This window comes from Neopsephotus bourkii, unplaced genomic scaffold, assembly GCF_033783945.1.
Source record: "Neopsephotus bourkii isolate Nb327-2 ecotype Australia unplaced genomic scaffold, CSIRO-AGI_Nbou_v1 NB_234, whole genome shotgun sequence".
NCBI classification, from domain to species: Eukaryota; Metazoa; Chordata; class Aves; order Psittaciformes; family Psittacidae; genus Neopsephotus; species Neopsephotus bourkii.
In genome coordinates this window covers 6,544,383-6,566,176 of record NW_026900744.1, presented here as the reverse complement: position 1 = coordinate 6,566,176, position 21,794 = coordinate 6,544,383, and the positions used below count along the sequence as shown (strand labels likewise).

At 40.9% G+C, this 21,794-nt stretch overlaps 1 protein-coding gene across 5 annotated transcripts in view; it reads left to right on the top strand.

The window, feature by feature from the left end:
• Positions 1 to 21,794, top strand: part of ST3GAL3 (ST3 beta-galactoside alpha-2,3-sialyltransferase 3) — a 205,250-nt gene that overhangs the window by 44,389 nt on the left and 139,067 nt on the right. Inside the window, exons 3-5 of one of the 5 annotated variants that reach the window (XM_061345031.1) lie at positions 8,271 to 8,318; positions 10,448 to 10,582; positions 20,499 to 20,541. The exons of 1 other annotated variant lie outside the window; for it this stretch is intronic. In XM_061345031.1, coding sequence (XP_061201015.1) covers positions 8,271 to 8,318; positions 10,448 to 10,582; positions 20,499 to 20,541 — 226 coding nt within the window. Of the gene's footprint in view, positions 1 to 8,270; positions 8,319 to 10,430; positions 10,587 to 20,498; positions 20,542 to 21,794 lie in introns of all 5 variants that reach the window. 3 more of the 5 variants (XM_061345030.1, XM_061345033.1, XM_061345032.1) reach the window with 3 other exon arrangements.

Genomic DNA, 21,794 nt, shown 5'->3' with positions numbered 1-21,794 from the left:
GAACTTATGCAGCACCTTGTTCTCTCCTTCTCCTTTGCACTGGTGTGAGGTGTCCCTGCCCAAGGCAGAGGGATTGGAACTAGATGATCTTAATGTCCTTTCCAACACAAACCATTCTATGATTCTGTGATTTGGGAATTATCTGTTTCTTCTAGGAAGAGCAATCTAAGCAATCAGTGATGTTGGCCTTCCCTGAAACGGGGAGCTGTGAGGAACACCGAGGAACTACACATACCAGAAGCTTGGAGTGAAGCACTGTGTTATCCTTGTGCCCAGAGTTTCACTGGGCATGGCACTGTGAAGTTATATAGTAAAACCAAATAAATGCTGATCTTATGAGCGAAACGTCAGCCTTTCCTGCTACCAGTTATTTGGACACTGCTGAAGACAATAGGAATGTAATATCCTTCTGAAGCATTTGCCAGCTGGCTCAGGACACCACATCTTTTCATTCAGCTCATTCATTGTAGAATAAAGAAAATTGGCACGCTCAGAATGTTTTAAAAATACATCTGTTCGGAACATGAGCGCTGTTTCTCACTTTCTTAATTTGTCACTTCATTACGAGTGTCCTGATGGAAAAAGGGTGATGCACACACAGCAAGTGCAAAACTTGGTTAGGTTCCATGAAATTCATAAAAATTCATTAAGGAAAGATTACTACATCTTCTAAGTTCTGTACCACTAAGACAGTTGTAGCTTCAATTAAATGACAAGAAATTAGGAGCTGATAGAAAATGACTTTGCAGTTTACCATGTTTAAAATGTAGCCGTTGATAATGCCACATAAAGTTATTGAGACAAGTGGTAATACTGCATTATGTCCATTCTTAGCTGTCACATCTTTTTTCCAAGGGTCTGTTGAAAAAAATTGGTTGTTTATTTTTATAGATGAGAAACAATTTAATCCAAGGACTTACTCAGGGTCTCAGGTTATAGCAAGACTGCCCATACTTGCAGGGTTTTAGTTTGGCCATGAGTATGCAGAGACAAGCTCCGAACCACCTGTGTCTTTGCTTCCTGGGGCAGAGCTTGTGCATGAGCCTGATCACTCTGTGCTGGGTTTCTCGGTGTACAAATGGCTCCAGGCTGAAGCAAAAATGGGACCTGATGGCCAAGGCAAGGAATTTGGATTCAACTCTTAAGCTTGGCAGTGAAGTCCTCTGTTGATAAAAAGGGTGTGATGTTGGGTCAGCCACAGAAATGAAGAGAGAACCTGCATGGCCTACTTTAATGCTCTTGCAGAAGGCTATACTTGGCATATTCTGAGCTTACATTTACTGATACATCTGTTCCTTATGTGTGTAAGTCTTCTGTACTGGTACTCATGCTACTAGTCTGTCTGGTTCTGATAGCTGCACACAGGTATACCTTTTGCTTGAAAAGTTAGTACTATATAAATCATAAAATCAACTAGGTTGGAAAAGAACTTACAGATCATCAAGTCCAGCCATTGAAGAAGATCCCCAATGTGAGAATCCTAATGCTGATGTCAAAAGTCAAGCATAAAACCCAAGATTTTTTTGAAGTTCTCATGAATTTTCAGATCTGGACCCAAAAGATCTGTGAGGGATATCAAGATTTCTAACTTGTTTATGAGGACAGTATTTAAGGAGATGCTGGCGAGAGCAACAATACAGAAACTTTTCAATCTTGTACAGTGCATAAGTGAATTAATATTTAGATCAGAATGAAATCTTACCATTCTTACCATATTTCACAATGATATGCATTCTCAAAGGAGGTGAATTTTCCCCAACAGGTACATTACATGAAACAAGGAGCTGCCTGTTGTTGCCACATCTCTTTACTCATACAGATACAGTCAGGTGACGCACAGGACAGGCATTCAAATTTAATGCAGCAGAAACCCTGTAGTGCAGCTTTGTTTTAAGACAATTTAATAAAGTAGGATATCCAGAGTTTGTTGGAAGTGTTCTTTACAATCAGATGTTTCCTGTTGCTGAAGATGTGTCCTGTTGTTGAGTGTCTTTTCCCTTCCCATAAAGGGAATAAGTTTGAACTTTGAACCTGTGTCTCCTATCAGTTGCAGACAGCACTGGACTGAAACTCTTCATACGGTTTCCTTGCCAAAACTTTCACTCCCTCTACTGCTGTAGCTTGCACATCCATGATTAGGAAGAGTGCCTGTGCTGTGCATGTGTCAGATATATTCCTCATCTTAGATAGTGAAAAATGTTAGACTAACATTGCTCAGACAATACACTTGAGATTGTAACTTCTTGTGGTGTCGAAGCATGGAACGCTGCTGATTGTTTTTCACAGAGTACGTATGTAGGAGCTGAGATTACTAGTAAGAGTGATCTTTTATATGTTTCCTTTGACCTTCACTGATGCTGCATGATGTGGTGCATAGGAGGTTTCAGAATTAGTGCCTTGACTTTTGAACTCAGAACCTCCTTGAGGCTGCAGAGCAGAAGATGTTCTTGTATTGACCAGAGCTGTTGACACAGAGCCATCTCACTGTATTCAGAAAAAGGTGGATAAGTAGGAAAAATCAGTTGCGCTTTAGAAGAAAGAGCCTAGTAATGTGGAGTGAAGGGGGGATGGACACACAACTTCAATATGGAAGCAGAATACGTAATAAATTAGTAGGATGGCATTTATCATTAGACTGAATAAATTACTTAGCCCTCCACTAAATTTGTCTATAGCATGTAAAAGAAAGCATTAGGAAGTGAAGGATGTACCGTCAAGTAATTTGTAAGTGCAGGCAGTTGTTCCTGTGTTTTAGCAAATCTGAGGAAGGATATTCATCCTTTGGGTATCTAAGTGAGATCTTTGTGAAATAAAACTGAAATTATATAGTTCCCTTCAGTTCCTTGGATATAAAAAAATATCCAGAATGCTACATAGTTGTGATAAGCATGGGTTTTTTCCCTGATACATGTTTAATTTGGGGCAGGGGATGTTTTGAGATATACCTTTTTCCCAAATGAATCCTGACAGTAGATGTTTTCTGAGAGTTGAGCTGCTTTTGTGGCCTTAGTTTTCTGACTAGATGAAACAGAAGATAGTTTTGATTCTTGCTGGCCTTTTTGTCACTAAATTATGAAGAGTTCTGCATTAAGTGTTCTTTCTCTGATATATGTAATGTTCTAGAATATTGATCTCAAATAGAAAATAAATTTTGATGGCTATTGGGGTGTTTGAGTACAGAGCTGAATAGCAGACCCTTTTCCTTACGGATGGTCTTCTAATTCTACCATAAAAAAGCAGCACCCAAAATCTTTAATTCTGACTTCAAAATTTTATTCTTTAATGTTGCTACTGCAATTGCTGTCCCCAGTCCGAGTGGTGGAGTTCTGCAGCATATCTGGTCATTGATCAAGCTCTAGAGGTGGAAATTACATTAAATAAATATATGTTGCATTTCTGTAGGAGTCCATTCGAGTATCTGGAGAGCAGAGGTTTGGAATGAGGAGCTTCACAATGATCATGCATACAAGAAAGCAATGCAGACCTCAGAGCTTGAGTCTTTATATGAGGATGTGCCAAATTACAGCCTTATGTTGCTATGTATTATCGTGTTCCCTCTTTGGCTTGGTCTGTAGAGCGTATTTCTGTAGTGGTATGTGGTATCAAGGCTGCATTAAGCCTTTAATAATAAACTCTTATAACTCCTGTGGGACTGATGGTTTGTGGTTTCTCAGGACCACTTCCAAAGCAGCACGCAATCATTTTTTTTAACTGATTTTTTAATATATTTTTTTCCTGTTGGTTTATTGCTGAAGTCTGGTTTGGGTTTTAAAAGAAAAATGGTAAAAAGTTATTGGTTCAGCCTCTTTGGTTTCCAATAGGATATGACAAATATCTGCAAGTCTTGGAGGGAGAGTCTGTAAAAGGCAAAAAAAGTTAGTGGCTTCTCAGGGGGACTTACTGTAGAAATCACAGCTGGAATTCTGAAACAGCACTTAGGTAAACAGACAAGTTATATGTATTGATTAAATGTGGATCATAGTTGCTGTTCTCATTCTGTGTTGCCACTGCTTGTTTTCAGTTTGTATATTGCATTTTCATCAGCAATGAAATCAAAGCAAAGACAATATTTGCACTGGAAGTTGATCCATGTATTTGCTCTTATGTGATTTCAGGAACTTGACATAGTTGGGCTTTAAGAGCTGTTTCCACACATCTCTTGAGTGCAGCACCCATGCATGATGATATTGTTTATCCTATGGTGTCTCTACCTGTTTCTTGGAGTATGAGGTTTAAGATGTTTTCCCACATGTTCTTATTTCCCTGTCTCCTACATATCTGCATTTTGTTGGTCAGGATCATTACTCCTTTAGGAAGACTCAAATCTTCATTAACTTTTCTGTTCAGACACTACAGTACTGGAAAATATATGGCAATCAGTAAGGAATAGCAGTTAGATAGTTGTCTGGTGTCCAGAAATGCCTAGACCTAAGGTGCACAATATATGCAGTAAGATGAGTAATTTAATTTGTGTTGGGGACAGGTGAATCATCAGGTCTGGTGTCATCCAGGCCCTGAGAAAGCTCATGGTCAACAAAACAGAGGAGGGAATTGCAGGAGACCTAAGATAGGGGACAGTGGAGTGGAAGAAGAAAGTGTGTGTCAGTAACTGTTGAAGTGTAGCCTTTGCCTTGAAATACAGTCAGTCCTTGTACCTGGGGGCTGATCTGGACAGTGATAAGTGCAGCAGCAAAAGCAGCAACCTCAGGTTTGCAGGCTTTTTTTTTTTGACTTCAGAGCTGTGCAAACCCCGTTGTGTTCAAGGGCAAGTTCAGCTATCTGTCCAGTATGGAGGAACATCGTTGGAACAGAGGTTAACTTTGTTCCCAGAGCTGCACAGTCTGTCTTGGAGCTCCTGGTTCCTGAACCAGACAGGATCTTTCTGTTGGTTCCATAGCAGCGAGCTCTCCTGGAACAGGGCTCTCATACAGCATTACTCCACACTCCAAAAGGGCTTTGATGGAGCACATTCAGGTAGCCTTGCACAGCAGTTTTTTGGAAGGTTGATGAAGCAGATTCATGTGGTGGTCCAATATTTCATGCTGTAGTTGGATGGTAAGTTGGAAGGAAGGTGACCAGGGCGGTCCCAATGCAGCTTTGACCCAAAGGTGACACAAAGTGACCCAAAGCAACTTTGCAGTCTGTGTTGAGGTCTCAGCCATTGTTATTCCTGGCACTGAGTGCCTTCTAAGTGAGTGTTTCTGCTGTGTTTGCTGCTTCTGATGGACTGGATCAGATCTTTGGATCTGATTGGATCAGATCTTTGGATCTTGGATTGCATTTGGATTTTGATATATCTTGGGTTCCCCCCCCTTTTCTTTTAAACTGCTGTAACCACTTAAAAAATGATTGTAGCTAGCATAAAACAGATGTAAAAGCTGGCATTGTGGTGTGTGCAGCCTTAAGCTGTGCATATTGGCAAGTTATTGGATGTCAGATTTCATGATTTGGGCATAAAGGCTTCCCGTCAGTTAAGAAGGCACTAAAAAAAAAACCTTTAAACTGCTTTATGGAAGTAGGCAGCTGAAAGATGAGGGACTGCTCCTTCAGGCATAAACACTTCTTGGCACCTAAAGCGAGGGCACGTGTCAGTGGGTATGTTTTACATTGTGTCTTATTAAATTTGGAAATACAGAGCTTTTAAAGATTGCCTTTGAAAGACAGAGTGGTCTCAGGGGCTTGGGGAAGGCACTGGGCACAGACTGTGCAGCCACTTTGTCTCTGCAAGAAAACCTCTAGAAATCTGGGAGAATTTTGAACCGAGTGATGACTGGAAGAGGTTTAAAGCTAGAAGCAACGAAACTTTTCTTATTATGTTAGTGGAAGCCAGACTCGTATTTGCAAATAAATCTGGCGTGCCTCAAAGAAACGCTTATCTCCATGAACTTCTGACAAAAATAACCCATAGCTCTGAATCTGGCTGAATGCGGGTAGCTGAGTGGAAGAAAGGTTGACACATGGTTATCTTCTCAGCTTTTTTCAAGTTTATAACTTCTTCACTTTTGAAGTGTCAATACCAGAAATAAACACAGTGTTTTAATAAAGATCCATGGCCTGTGAAATCACTTGTGGGGGCAGAGAGAGAGTTGATTGTAATACAGGTTATTCAAAGTGAATTTGATGCTGAAGCCATGAAACTAATAGTCACGTGGAAGATTGGACTGGAAAGGGGAGCTCACATACTTACTCTGCTTTTTTCATCTCTGTGAGGAAGATAATGTTCCCAGTTAAGGGAATGAAACATCCTATTTTTGTGGGCAGCAATAATGGTATTAATTTGGTGCTTGTAATGCTTTTCAGCCATTCTTAGCTAAGTCCTGATACTTCATGTGCAGTGTTTGAATGCGGAATATATTGCAGGAAAATGAACGATATTTAAATTTGGCATTAACTACAAAGCAATACTTTATGTTGATAAAAATCTCAACAGTTTTTTATAAGTAGAATCCCACAGAGATACTTCAGAATTAATTGATGGCAGATGAACTTAACACAGTTAAAATGAATTGACCCCCTTGCCATTTAGAATAATATAAAGATGTCTGAATTTTATTCCCAAAAGAGGAAATACAGTTGTTAAGTCCAGATGGATTTTTATTTTTATTGGAGTAAGTTTTGAGACTAGTAATATCTTTTTTTTATTTTTTTAATGTTACTACCAGAGTGTTGGATCTGGGACAGCACAGGCCTGCTTTTTAAAAATTGTTTTAAATCCAGTTAAATGAACAACTTTACAATGTTTATTTTGAAAATTAGCGCTTTCTTATTGAATTTGTAAGAATTTGAAAATAAGCATGGGGATGATATACAGTATAGAAAAGCCAAGGGCTTGGGTCTTTGTCAAGTTGTCAGCTGCAATGTGGTAACTGCTAATGCCTGTGATTGTTGCCTGCCCAAATGTAAGGTGATGCAGCGGGAGCTTAATTGCTTTTCAGCATGCTAAATCTGATTGTGCTTAGGATTTTGCCTTGCAGTGAGGGCTTGCACCAAGGCAGCTGCTGTGGTTGTGGGATCAGTTGATCACATCTGAAGCCTGAGTCACAAAGAGACAAAGTCATGGAGGGATTCAATCTATTCATTTAGCTGAAGATGCAAGGCAGTTTTGCTATTGCTGTGTCAGTTTAAAGCTTCTGAGTCCATAAAATTAATCCTATTATAGTGGTTTGTTCTTTGCTATGGTTTACCCATTATCTTTAAGTTCTGGGCCTAAGTCTGCTCTGCTGGTGATGTGGTAGAATTTACTAGGCTTTCTCCTTCAGTTGAGATTGGCATCAAAGTGGATGGCTTACTACCAGGAGGCTTACTACCAAAATAAGTGTTGGTTTGTCTCAAGAATAAAGCTGGAAAAATATCCCACCATTGAACATGGTACCATATTGCAGCTCTACTTGGAACAGAATGTCAAATTATTACTGATAAATTTTGCAAACAAGTTGTAGGCTGGGAGAGTGGTCTGTGAGGAAAACGAAGGACTAATAAAATTGTCTGGATCGTGGGGTGAGCTAAACGCAAGCAACACTAAGGGTTGTTTTATATGTGGGCAAATGTCAGTTGCATTTATAAAAACTAGGAACTGTAAACCACAATTGATGCAAATCGTGCTCCATCATATGAAACAGTGAAACTGTTGAGCAAGAGTAGTCATTGTGATCATGGATAAAAGCGCTATTGTGATTCCCAGATGGCAAAATAAAAGGGTATTAAGTAGGGAGGTTTTTTTCTTGATGCTTAGCACATGTACTATATATAGTACAAAGGTGAAGGATATCGATAAATTGAAATGCATTCAGCAAGGGAGCTACCAGTATGAGTAGAGATATGGAAAACATGGTGAGAACTGCAAAATGCATAAAGTACTTGGCTTAACAGTTTCAGGGAAGAGCTGAATTGTAACAGGTGAGTCCCCTAAGTGGGGACAAAATACTGATAATACATGTGATTAAAAAAAAGCTCTCCAGTCTAGCAGTCAAAAGCATATTATGATTCCATTTTGGTAAGATGTACCAAGCTTATTAAGCATAAAATGAAATTATTTTCAATAATTTTAAGTTATGGCTACTTTATTGGGTATTGACATCGTGATTTGTTGCATACTCCAGCGTTCTGCCTTTGCTAGATGCCTGTTGTTTTGTCTGTCTGGTGAAGAAGTTGTTCTGCTTCCTGGCGGAAGGGAGTTTAAGGAGTTATTTAAGCAAAATAACAAGAAAATGTTACAGCAAGAAATGGTGCTAAGAAAAAGGGGAAAATGAACTTGTACTCTTGTGTTACAGATTCAGTGGTTCTTTCCTTTGACTCCGTTGGACATACAATAGGCTCAGGTACAACATTGCCTTCTTCTCTATCTCCCACCTCATGACAAGGCTTCAACGTAACTTGACATGGTAGCCATGTTGGGAGGCAGGTCACTGAGTCAGACTTCGGTGGGAATCAGCCATGTAGTCAGAGTGGATAAATAGGTCCTGGAGCAGGCTGCCCAGAGAAGCTGTGGCTGCCACATCCTTGGCAGTGTTCAAGGCTAGATTGGATGAGGCTTGGAGCAACCTGGTCTAGTGGAAGGTGTCCCTGCCCATGGCAGGGGGTTGGAACTAGATGGTCTTCAAGGTCCCTTCCAACCCAAACCATTCTATGATTATATAGCTCCTAAGTGTAGTGAAAGTATTAAGGGTCTTAATGCAATGCAAGGAAGAACACTTGGGACCCCTTCTGTTACCCAGCAAGGCATATGACCTGGACACGTTATATGTGTTAGGGATGCGGTTTGTGCTTCTCATGTGAAAGGCATGAAGATGATGTCACCCACCAGCTGAAGAAAAACTGTTCTATGCTACTAGGAGAGTTTCTCAGCTAAACAAACAGTTGAGTTATTTGGGGAAACACATCAGGAATGCTTCCAGGAAGGAGAAGGTGAAAGAGTTGTAGCTAAACAAATAGGGCTGGAAACTTTTCTTTTTGGGTGGGGATTGACCAGCATTATCAAACCCCAAGGCAAATCCTGTCCAGTCTAATTTTCTTTGAAACCTGAGCATGAACTTCAGTTAAACTGAACCAGAAGTCAAAAATTCTTTTGTGCGGAGTGCACTTCATGAAACCAGCACCTTTCCCTTTGGCTAAATGTAATGCATGAGCTGTAGCCAAGCACACGATAGTGAGCTCAGTATTTGATGAAATTCAATTTATGGTTTATGTATAATGATGTGGAAAGGAAAGGCTAAGAATTACTCTTAGAACTTAAACCACCTTCACATTTAGAAGATGGGTTATTTACTGTCTTGCAGTGAAGGTTTAGCATTTTGTCTTGCTTACTAGCCTTTCCTCTTAGGTTGACAGGGAGAACATGCTGCCTTCCAACATAGCACCTGTCTTCTGCCTGCACAATTTGAAAGAGAGCCTGCTGCCTGACACTAACAGCAAAGCTTGAACACGGATTTCCAGTTTACTAACCCCTGAGCTAGTGGAAGTAACTTGCTTTGGTTACAACACCATAAATGCTTTCTGCTGTCTGCATCGTCTCTAAGACGTCTGTTGGGAAGTGGATCTATTATGGGTGCATGGACTGATCTTGGAGTATTTCTAGGATGCTATATGCAGAGTAGATATGTTGTGTTTATAGGGAGAAGAAAACCTCTATTAATTCTCTATTAACTCCTGTCTATTATTTAATATCAGCCATAACTGAAGTGTGTCTCTGCCTCCCTCCTTCTGTACTGGGTGATGGTTTCTTTAGCAGGGGGGAAGTTGCATAGGTTTGAGATAAGAAATTTGTGACTAAAATTCAGGGAAATATTTTTATTACAGCTGGGTATGTCTGAATTGGCATACCTACAATACTGGAGTTATGCTGGTACAGATAAGACCAGAATTTGTTCTGGAGTACAACTTTTAAATATTACTACAGATTTATCTTTTTCCCCTGCTCTGATACTATTTTGGCTTCTGACTGATGTGAAAACACTTAACCCTGTGGATAGCTTCCAGTGCAGCATACCTATGGAGTTAATCATAAATGTTATGATACTACTATTGGGGTGGTAAACTCTAGTTATGAAAAATAGTTCAACCGCTCCATGTCTTTTGGCCTTCTGTTAAGAGGGAGGGTGGGAGACCAGTTAATGTAGCCAGCGGATTGACTGGGCCTGTTTTAAAAGCACTGGTCTTTGTTCTGCTTATATACTGCAATTGGTTAGGAGTAAGACAGTAAAATTTGATCTTTTGTAAACCTTCCACTGCAAGAAGATTGAATTTCTTTATTGAAGAAATATGAAGAAAAGTCCTATACTTCAGGGAGGTTCAGAAATGTCCAGGAGAGCCGTACGCTTATTGCTTTCATATTTAGTCCTTTGCATTCACTGTGCTGCAAACCTTAACTTGCTCTGAACTGGTATGTGTAATAAGATGTCAAGATGTGTGATGTTTTTCCAACTGAGGGATAGCTTTCCTTGTTGAACAGGAAGGAGAGAGAGAAAAACTGTGGCTATTCTGCTTCCGCTGTCCATCCCATCTCACCTTGCTGCAGACCCAGGAAAAGACAGAGTCCAGAAAGAACTCAGAGAAACAATGGCAGCTCCAGGCCCATCCATTCCCAGTAGGTGATGTTTCAGGTTGGGGTAAGAAGGGACTAAAGTTATATGCTTTGACACAGAAAAATACAGACACCTTTTTCTTTATTAGTCAGAATTAAACAGCTGTGAGTAATAGTCTCCCTGTTAAGATTGCATGCTGCATAAAAGTAGTACTCATGGACTTGTATATTAAACAGCTTCTTAGAATTGCTCTTTTTTAATTGTTAATCATGCTATGTGAAGGGCAGTATCTTGTTGCAGCTTCTGTGTTTTGTTTGAATTGACTGTTTGTCCTTACCTTGGTTTCCCCTTAACTCTGTCCCACATGCAAATGTCAGTTATCAGAGAGGCTGGAAATCTGCCCTTATGTATCTCCGATTAATGACACTGTCTAGGTTCTTTTGGATAAACTTTCGGAACTAAGTGTTCAGAAGATCATCTGGCTATGGAGCCTTAAAGTACTGCCTTATGGATTAGAGGACAGGAGAATCAAATGTGCTTGAAGTGAGATTGAACTGTCTGAGGTTCATGCTGTGGTTGAGCCCTTTCAAGTCCAGATGTTTTTGTGATTCTGTTCACGACTACTCCTTCTCTTGAAATACAAAGTTTGAGCAGCAAAGATAAATGTTTGATGTGATGTCCAGGCCAGTGTTTCAGCTGAAATCATTTAAGAAAGGAGGGTGTCATGCTCTGAACTTGGGAAGCATTAAGCAGGGCAAAGGGTGTTTGAGGAGACCTAGATTTCATTTGCTTGCCATAGACAGCTAGTGCTCTTTTCCCCTCACTCTCTTCCCAGTTGTTTTACTTTGTTGCTAGTAAATCAAAAACATTGGACCTTGAAAGACAGATTTATGCCCCTGCTATTTTTGTGTGAGACTTTTTTTCTACCTCCTATGTCTGAGAACAAGCAAGTTAAGTTTTTCTTCTCCAAGCCTCATTAGGATTGAATGTGCAACTTTCCCATCTCTTAATGTGCTTGCTGGAAATATTGAAGTTCTAAATACCTTATGGCTGTAGGCTTACACTGTTGGAGAAGTGTTTAATTGCAGTACTGGCCACTGGTTGTATAGCAGTTGTTCTCACTGCAGGCTTAAAACATGATAGTTTTAACATCTCAAACAACCGTTATCTAGGTCTTGCTCAAATTGTTTGAATATTTTAACTTTGTTGCTTTTTTCTTTTCAATTTAATTTTTAACCCTTATGAAAAGTTCAGCTTGACTTATGCAAAGAAAATGGAGCTTCTGAAATTTGGTTTTGAGTAGCATATTTGCTGTGGCTCATGTAGAGATGCTGGGGAGGGACTCTTCATTAGGGACTGTACTGATAGGAAAAGGGGTAACGGGTTGAAACTTAAACAGGGGAAGTTTAGATTAGATATAAGGAGGAAGTTCTTTACTGTGAGGGTGATGAGGCGCTGGAATGGGTTGCTCAAGGAAGCTGTGAATGCTCCATCCCTGGTGGTATTCAGGTTGGACAGAGCCTTGGGTGACATGGTTTAGTGTGAGGTGTCCCTGCTCATGGGAGGGGATTTGGAACTTGGTGATCTTAAGGTCCTTGCCAACCGTAACTATTTTATGATTCTACATGTGAAAGCCCCCATGCATGACCATGCTTCCAGATGCTGAGTTCACAGTGATAGTGGAGTAACCATCTGAGAAATTAAATCCCTGCTTATTTAGGAGTTTGCTGTTTGTAATTCCTTACGCTAAAGTCCTTAACCATTGTGGGAGAAGCTGTGAGAGGTATGAAGGAAACATTATGTTTCCTTCAGCTGCCGAAGATGCTCAGATAATCATTTTGTGAAAGATGAGAAGAAACCTCTGTCTGTCTCAGCTCCAGAGTGAATTTGGTGACTACTTCCTTGTGTTTTGGATGGAGGCCAGGAAAAGGAATACAACTAAAATCATCAGATATCAGATTGGTAGAACAGTGACAGATTCCTAGCATGAGAGAGAAACACTGCTGTTTTTTGGCTTCATTGATGAGAATCTGGCAATGTAGGTGGCTACAAATTATGATCGTTCCCAGGTTTCTAGGTTAGTGGTATTTAATTTAGATATATTAATAGAGTTTGTGAGGCTCTGGTAGATCATCTTGGTTTGCGAAAAACAATTTAAACTTACATTTGGAGCTGATGTGGTTCTAATTTGTTGGGGTTTTAGGGTTGAGGGTTTTTTTTACCTTAAGTTGATTATCTGACTGTCTTGTTGCTATGTGGTAGTGACAGAAAAGGAGAGGTGAACTTATTATGTTGCATTTTTCTGCATTCCAATAAAACAGAAAATAAATGGGATGGATTATGTATTTTTTTCTCTTCATTTTAGAGGCTTTGTTATTCTCACTCTTGATTAATGAAGTTCTACTTCATTCTTTATTTCCTTGAGCTGTGGACTGTGGGAGCTGTTTGAATCTTTGCCAATGACTGTCATGCATTGGTTGCGTAGTCCTTATATACCTTTGCCAGCACATTCAGTATCATCATCATCTATCTTCTTATTAATGCTCTATTCCTCCAGCTGAAAATATAGCTGTGAATGAATGAGTTGAGGTGCAAATGCCAAGAGGTGGCTTAAAGAATACCTTGAAATGAAAGTATTTTAATGGGATTTTTCTCTATCATGTGGCATATCTCTGCATCGAGTCAGTACCTCTTGTATATCACTAAAAGCCAATATAGATTACTGTTCTGTTAATATGGTTCTTGACTTTTATTAGGAAATACGATACAATTTCTAAAATAAAGAATATGCCGGAAGATGCAGTAGGGCAGCATTAACTCCATTAGCTGAGTGGATATGTGGTAGTAAATGAAACAACTGTTCGGGAAGGGTTGCAGACTGGCTTTAAACAGATGACTCCCTGGGAAAAGGAAAAGGGAGTCATGTGCAGTTCATAGGAGAGAATTTTTCATCTTCCTGTTAGAGCCTTTCATAAAGTCAGCTTTAAAACAGTCAGTTGCTTTTCTACTGTTGGAGGTTGCTATAGTTTTATTAGGAAGAAAATTGTGAGGAGTTTTGTAGTAAATGTTAAGGCAGCCAGAGCCTTAAAAACTGTAGTATGCTAGAATGACCTCCTTTTTTTTTGTTTTTGGTTGGTTGGTTGGTTGTTGGTTTGTTTTTGTTTTGGTGTGTGGTTTTGTTGGTTTTTTTTTGTGTGTGTGTGTTTTTTGTTTGTTTTAATGTACCTATATTGGAGATAAGGAGGTGAAAAACCTTCCTTATCCATACAGTGCTGTCATCAAGGGATTGCTTTTTTATTCTTTCTGTGCCTATAATGTAGTTGCAGTGTCTAAGGAAGGAGACCTCTCTGGTGTATTGCTTTCCTCAGAATGCAAAGCTGAGCCAGATGTCTTTGGGGGCCCCAGTCAGGAATTACAGGCAGGGGGAACCACCTTGAATGTATGGAGCTGGAAATTACTTCCTTTTGCTGCTAGATCTGCATCAGTAAGTAGTACCCTCATGATTGTCAGTGTTACCAGGGTATGCAGGGGTTTGTGACTGGAGACAGATTGCTCCTTTCACCACTTAGAACTCACAGGTTTGTATTTCAGCTGTGCTGATAGTGCTTGGTGTATCCATTCCCATCAGATATGGCTGTTGTCATCAGGTGCAGTATCTGGAAAATGAATATTGAGCTTGGTGTAGCAGGAATGGTGTTTTTTAGATCAGTTGCACAGTCTGTGAACATTCTTAATAGATGTCAAATTCCATGTTTTACTGACAGAGTAGTAGTGTTAATGAAGTTCTTTTGCTCCCCAGAAAAAAAGAAAGCTAAAGCTTTCTTTACTATGAGGCTACATTAGAAGTTGTTCAAGAATCAGTTTTTACACACATGGTGGGGATGTCAGATGGGTAGATAGTGCTATGCAGACATGGACTGGGGAGGCATGCTTCCAGTACTGGGCTACAGATGTCACTTCTGCTGCTTCTGTGTATTTTTACTGAGCAGGGAAGAGCACCAAGAACTGGTCTAGGGTTTTGGTCACCCAGAACCCTAAACCCAAACTTAGCAGTATAGTTGGGGTTCTCTCTGATGTCACTTGGACAAGCTGGAGAAAAAGGCATTAAACTTGCATGCAAAAGAGTAAATGGGGGTGAGGAGGAAGCTGGAACATAGACAAGCTTGCCGTTTATGCCAGACAGTGCTGAGGAGCCCAGGGGGGGTCAGCTCTACCCCTTATGGCTTTGCAGCCCTCCCCCCTGGCCTGTTATCCAGCCTCAGGAAATGCTGCTTTCATCAGCAAGTTCTATCACTGAAGGGGTTAAAGTGAAAATGCTAAGGGAAGGATGCAATATTAAGTCCTTGTTTGTCCAGTACTTTTATTGTTGCTCAGTAATCCTAAGTGATATTTTTTAACCCTGGAAGAAAATCTTTTGTTCTTTTCAGCTGATCATAGAATCATAGAATCAACTAGGTTGGAATAGACCTTTAAGATCACCAAGTCCAACCATTACCCCAGGACTGCCAAGCCCGCCACTAAACCATGTCACTCAGGGCAAACTGATTTCCCTTCGAGATGTCTCCTCATGGCTGCCCCTCATGATCTCCACTCGTAGCCAAGCCTTATCTGCCCCTCACAGTTGCCCACACTGTATGGCTGCCACCCCTCACAGTCCACAGCTGCCCCTGCTTTCCACTCATCATCTTCCCTCAGGATCTCCCCTCACCCCTCACAACCACCCCTCACATCCCATGGCTGCCTTCTTCTCCCCTCATGATCTCCCCTCGTGGGCATCCCTCTTTCTCTCACAGTCTCCCCTCATGGCTGCCCCTCCTCTTCCCTTCATGATCTACGCTCATGCTCTCCTCTCATGGCCACCCCTCATCTCCCCTCACAATCTCCCCTCATGGCCACCCCTCTTCTTCCCCTCACAATTTCCCCTCATGCTCTCCCCTCATGGCCGCCCCTCCTCTCCCCTAAAGATCTCCCCTCATGGCTGCCCCTCCTATTCTGCTCACAATCTCCCCTCACGGCCGCTCTTCCTCTCCCCTCACGATCTCCCTTCATAGCCACCCCTCCTTCCTCTTCACAATCTCCCCTCATGACTGCCCTGTCTTTCCCTCACCATCTTCCCTCATGGCCACCCCTCATTTCCCCTCAAGATCTTCCTTCATGGCCGACCTTCCTCTCCTTTCACAGTCTCCCCTCACAGTGGTCCCTCAACCCTCATGGCCAACCCTCCTTTCCTTTCATGACCTCTCATTATGGCTGCTCTCCCTCCCCACTGGTGATCTCTCCTCACAACCACATTCACCCCTCATGGCCACCTCTCACAATCTCTCCTCATGACTGTCCCTTCTCTCCTTCATGATCTTTCCTCATGGCCGCCCCTCCTTTCCCCTCATGATCGCCCCTCATGGTCGCCGTTTTTCTCCCATCACAGTCACCCCTCATCTCCCCTCATGGCCACTCCTTATCTCTCCTCATGATCTTTTGTCATGGCTGCCCCTCCTCTCCCCTCACAACTGCCCTTCGCCCCTCATGGCCAGCCCTTCTCTCCCCTCACAATCTCCCCTCGTGGCACCCCTCCTTTCCCTTCACGACCTCCCCTCATGGCTGCCCTCTCTCTCTCCTCATCATCTCCCCTCACAATCACCCTTTCCCCCCACCATGGCCACCCCTTTTCTCCCCTCATGATCTCCCCTCATGGCTGCCCCTCCTTTCACCTCATGATCTCCTCTCATGACTGCCCTTCACCCCTCATGGCCTCCCTCATCTCCCCTCATATTCAGCAGTGTTTAATATTGTCGATTTGTGTACAGCAGCCACATGTATGCACTGCAGAGCCTATTTCCAGCTCTCCACTCATGAGGATTAGCCACATGCTATCTACTTCATTGCGTGCACTCCCTTCCCCACTCCATGTATTTCTTACAGGCTCCTCTGCCTCTTTGCTTCTCCAGCTATACAAACTTCACTGGACAGGATGAAATGTATCGGGGTGGTCTGACCTGTTCTTGGTAGGACTCCTGTCTCTTGAGTGTCATACTGGTTGAACCCTCTGCCTTCCATCCTGTACTTGCAATTAACAGTTAAACACAGAGGGAACTAGAACTGCATATAGCCCATCTTTTAAAAGAAGCTTAAATTAATGTTCTGTTTCTGTGGGTGAAGTTATTTATATTGTCCTTCCAAGTAGCCAGCTGCTAAAGGAATAGTACTCAAGTCAGCAGAGAAATAAGTTACGGACAGTTTGGAAGGCTAAAACCAATAAGCCAAGTTAATTCCTGAAATGCTGACTTCGTATTAGTAGCATAAAATTAGTAGGGGAAAATTTTGCATGTAGATATATTGGCTACAGATGCAAAATACAGTTTTAAAATGTGATAGATATTGTACACTGTGTTTGATGGCTTTTTGAGTAGTCTGTTTGGAATTTGCAGACATGGGACAATGTATTTCTCACTTGCTGCCTGGTAGCTGGATTTCTGTTGGATACTTGAGAGAAGTTTCCATGCTAATGTCAGCACTGAATTTGGCACATGATTTGCTTCACTCATAGAAATTGCTTCTTGGCTGTACTTCTCTTCTTATAACCCTAATTACATGCTTTCTTATGAAATTGGTGTCAGTTATTAGATTCTTACTCAATTCTGATCTTTCTGGAAACGTAGAAATGCATTTTATTTCTGACCCAGGAAGACCTCTTGTTCGTACGGGTCATGATGAAACTTTATTTCCCATGTTCATTCCTTTCTGTGTTCTGTACACTACTGTACCACATTGTCAGCTGAGATCTGTGGTTTCCCAGCACAAGTGAGTTTGGTCCTTAGATTGCCTTGCTCTCTTCTTATACTGTTACTTTTACCCCTCATGGACCTTTCAGTCTCTTATGGGCTGAAAATGTAAAGCCTTCTTCAGATTCTTCCATGATGTTTTTAGTGAATGCAAAATAAGTTTATTAATACTTCTATGCATTTTTGGCTTAAAAAAAAATAATCTTATTCCACACAGCTATATAAATGCCTTGTTTGGAGACCAGTGGGCCAGACATGGCCTGAGCTGGATCAGACCTACCAACCAGGTAAAAATGATGCTGGCAGAGGCCAACAGCAGACCACAGTTAACACAGCCAGCTGGTCCAAACTAGTTCTGTTTGGAGTTTTTTTCCTTGTTCTCCTTAGCTATTTTGTTCTTATTTTCTCCAATATTCTAGCACTTCTTAATCCCAGTGCTTGAAAAAGAGAAGAAATGTTTTTGTGTATCAGCTGGTTAACTTGGTGAGTAAGGTTTTAAACTGAGCTGGTGGAAGGTGAAAGTAACCTGTAGGTTAGGTTGCAGAGAAGTTACATGAGTGCCAATGTAGGCTCATGCAGCCAGTATTTTCAAGGCAAGAAAGGGCAGGAGGAATGGGATTGCCCCTTTCCCTGGCAGTAAGCTGTGAGATCAGCTCCTGTCATCATCACACCATGACCATACTGCATTTCAGATTCACTTGTACTTGCCTTGGATTTAGTGGATCTGTGTTTTATTTTGTTTTAAATTAAATACATAACTTCAGACAAGGATTGCCTTTTCCAGCAGCTGGGTGATGTATGTTTGGCTTTGTCCAGGTACTGGGGGTTTTATTTGCCTTTTGTGAATCCAGACTGCTTCCAGCCAGCATGTGGGCTGCACTGTTGCACTCTGGCCCCTTTATTTGTAGTGGTACAGCTAAATGGCATTGGAAGTCTGTAACAAGACTGATTTCAGCTAAAAAGGAAGCTAACTTTGTAACTTAAACACTCCTAGTTGTCTTTCTTGGGGGAAGCAGTATGTGACGGAGATGAATCTCCAAGCCAGTAATGCTGAGGCTTCCAGAAGTGTCAATGAGTGTGAGATGGCTCATGGGGAGGGCAGCATTCCTCTGCCTGAAGCAGTTTGCATGTTTCACCAGCCAACAAGAGGAAGGAGCATAGATGCTTCTGGTTTGATGTTACAGCCTGAAAGGATAATTTCCAGCCTACTGAAAATCAAGAGCACACATGTGCATCTGTTTTGAAACCATAAATGCTATTTTGTTTTGTTACAGTATTTTTGGAAGTGCCTGTTGCGAGATAGTTGACATACTTAATTTTATAAGATTGCTTTATACCTCTGTTAGTAATCATCAGAGAACATCAAAAGTAACCACTTAAAACCATGGGAAGGTGAAATGCATGTCACAAACAGAAGATGAATCTTACGAAACATTGCAATGGAGGTATGTCGTCTGTTCACTTAGGGTAGTATGTGTGTGTTTTCTGGTGCTTTGGTTGCAAAGCTCATAAAGTGCTGCATTAGTAGAAAGCCCAGGATGTTGTTGTAGTTATGAGGTGATGTATCTTATTGCATTTCTTCTTGTATTTCCTGTTGGGAAGAAGGGAATGTTAGCTCGAATTGGATAACACTGATGGCAGGCGGGTCAGTGGCTGTGGATGTTAATAAATAAATAAATAAAATAAAAATAATCTCTGTTGCAGCTTGCTTGGTATGGGTGATGTTTTGGGGAGGAGGAAGGGTTAATAAAAATTAAAGACATATTTCTTTTTCTGGAATGGATAACCATCCTGTATGCAGAGGAGGTTAAGTTGGACAGGAAATAATTTCTTGTAGAAGGAATAAACTGGGAGGAAGTTATGAGGAAAGCAGGATATGGGGGAAATGCGACTGTCATTACATGAAAGGTGGAGGAGGTGCACAGGTGCATTTCTAGCTTTCCAAGTACAACAGGGATGGTGGGTGGAATGCAGGTGCTGGCGGAGAATGGGCAGTATGTGCCAGTATCAAGTGCGCACATGTTTTGCAACTTCTGTTACTAAGTTATGTAAAACATAATATTTCCCTTGGCTCAGGAATTACATCTTAATGGGATTGAAGTTAATGGCATAGTTTACACTGACCTATCTGGTGCAATCGCTTTGTCTTAGGTACATGTTTAGGCTTTCCTATTCTGCTGGTAAGCGATAGCATGAAAAGCTTGTGATCTTAGGTGAAGTACTGCAGCAGAACTTCTTGTGGTGTTCCATAAGGAAAGCAAACGTCTCTATTTCCACTAAGTTCTTTCTTAAAGGCTAGGGGAGTGTTTTTTTCTGATTACTTTTAATGCATCCTGATGCGTAAACTCTGGAGGGATTATCTTTTAATTCTGTTTGAATTGTGGTTTTTTCATTGTATGTTAGTGAGACTCAGTGGTCCTCAGTGTGCAAAGGTCCCTTAGCTTAGCCGTGCGAGAAGGGCACTACACCTTTTCATTTTCCATATGCATCTCATGTGAATTCTAATAGGGTTTTTTTTTGTATCAAGCATTTGATTTCCAAGATCACAATGTAGTCAAAGATGCTGAATGCAATGCTTACTTTATAGGGGAATTACAGTTTTTCTGAGTGTTAACTTTATTTCGGTAGCTGTTACCTGTGTGTGGCATAAACTGACTTTGCAGCTTCATGTTGAACATCACCTCATTTGAAGCATTTTTGCCACCATGAATTATTTTATTTTGAAGAAGGGCTGCTTGATTACAAAGTTGTGGGTTGGAATAGACAAGGAATCAAGAAAACTTTGAAGCTGTACCATGTCTGGACCTAGAAGGAGCGTTTGTCATAGAAATTACTGGGAAAATGATTTTTACTGTAGGCAGGAAAACTTTGTCTATCTCTGCATGTGTGGTTTCAGTAGTGCTTTTTAAATGACTACAGATATCTTGGTTAATTCTAGTGATTTCTAAGTTAATGATTACCCATGCATTCTCTTGCTTTAGTATTTTTTGGAGATTCAGAAATGTTCATTTGGGAATACCTTAAAGTAACAATCTGTGCTAACAGTTGCTAGTGACTAGAAATTTTTGATTTAGTTATTTTCAATTAGAAATAATCATTGCCCTTCTGTAAGGACTTGCTGCTTCTTGGGTTTAGTGCCTTTTGCAGAGGAGACACTTGCAGTCTTTATGATAATGTGTCCCTTGTTTTTGTTTTCCAGAGTATGACAGACTGGGCTTTCTCCTGAACCTGGACTCAAAATTGTAAGTAGAACAGGAGGACTCTTCTTTGTTTCTGTTGTAAGCAAATCTTATGTCACCTGGACAGTTGGGTCACTGGACTGTACACTTCTACCTGGGACAGCAAAGTTCTGCAATTACGACTTCTTTCCTTACACTAGGCTTTGCTGGCCAACTTGGATTACTGTTCACTGTTAATTGCATAATGACTGATCAAGAGGCTATAAATGTCCACCTGAAGCCATGACTGTCAGTCTGATCTAGATATCCTACTGTTATTCTTCCAAATGAGGAAAAATGCATTAAATGTTTGAAAGTGGGAAGAATGTCAGTCTGATTTACTGATGCTTAGAAGTTTTTATTTCCTTTCCACTTGTTCCTTTAAAAATGGGTCCTGCTATTTTTGTTCATAAACTGGAGCAGAAAGAACCTCCACACAAGGTAGTGACCATTTGCTAAGTCAGAACAGCAAAGTGCTGAACCATACTCGTCACACTTGTTGCCATAAATCAAATTCAGATTTGAACTTCTTAACACTAGGGGTCACTAGCGACTCTGTTTCTGAGGTCAACAGCCTTGTGGAAATTTTGGTATTGGGAGCAAAAAGACTACTAAAAACCTTGTGCCTCCACTGCTTAAAAAGGCACTGAAGCAATCTAGTGTCTTTGAATGACTTGAGGATGCAGCCCCTGTATAATGTTGATATAAAAGTGTTACTATAAAAACCGTTATTAATGTTCAGAAAGGTTTGTTGTGCTTACAGGGTGTAACATTGAAGTTTTGTGTTTAGTCTTGCTGAGTAGCTTGGGAGCTTCCATAATAAAATAAAAGCCTTGTAAATGTGTTGGGAACTGCTATTTTCAGGAAATGAGAAAGTCTTTAGGTAGGAGTTTCTTTTACAGATGCATCTGGGTACATAAACTCAACTCTAGCAATTTACCTGAAAAAAAATACTGTAGAAGAACATGTTCTTGTTCAGTGTGCAGCAGGGATGGTGTTTACTGCATGAATAGCTGGTCAAGGTTTCTTTCTGGTCTTGTGTTCTGTGTCATTTTTGTTGCATGCTGTCTGGAGCCCATGCTGGTTGCACATTTACCAGTTTTCTTTATTATATTTTCAGTACTGGGACATCTTTGTGATTTAGAGGCAACAGTGTATGTACCTTACAACACTGTGGGATGAGATGATTTATTATCTTCAATTTATGCATGTAGAAGTAAAAGCAAAACTTGTGAAATGGGTGACCTTTGAATGAATGTCTTGGTCTTGGTAAGGGA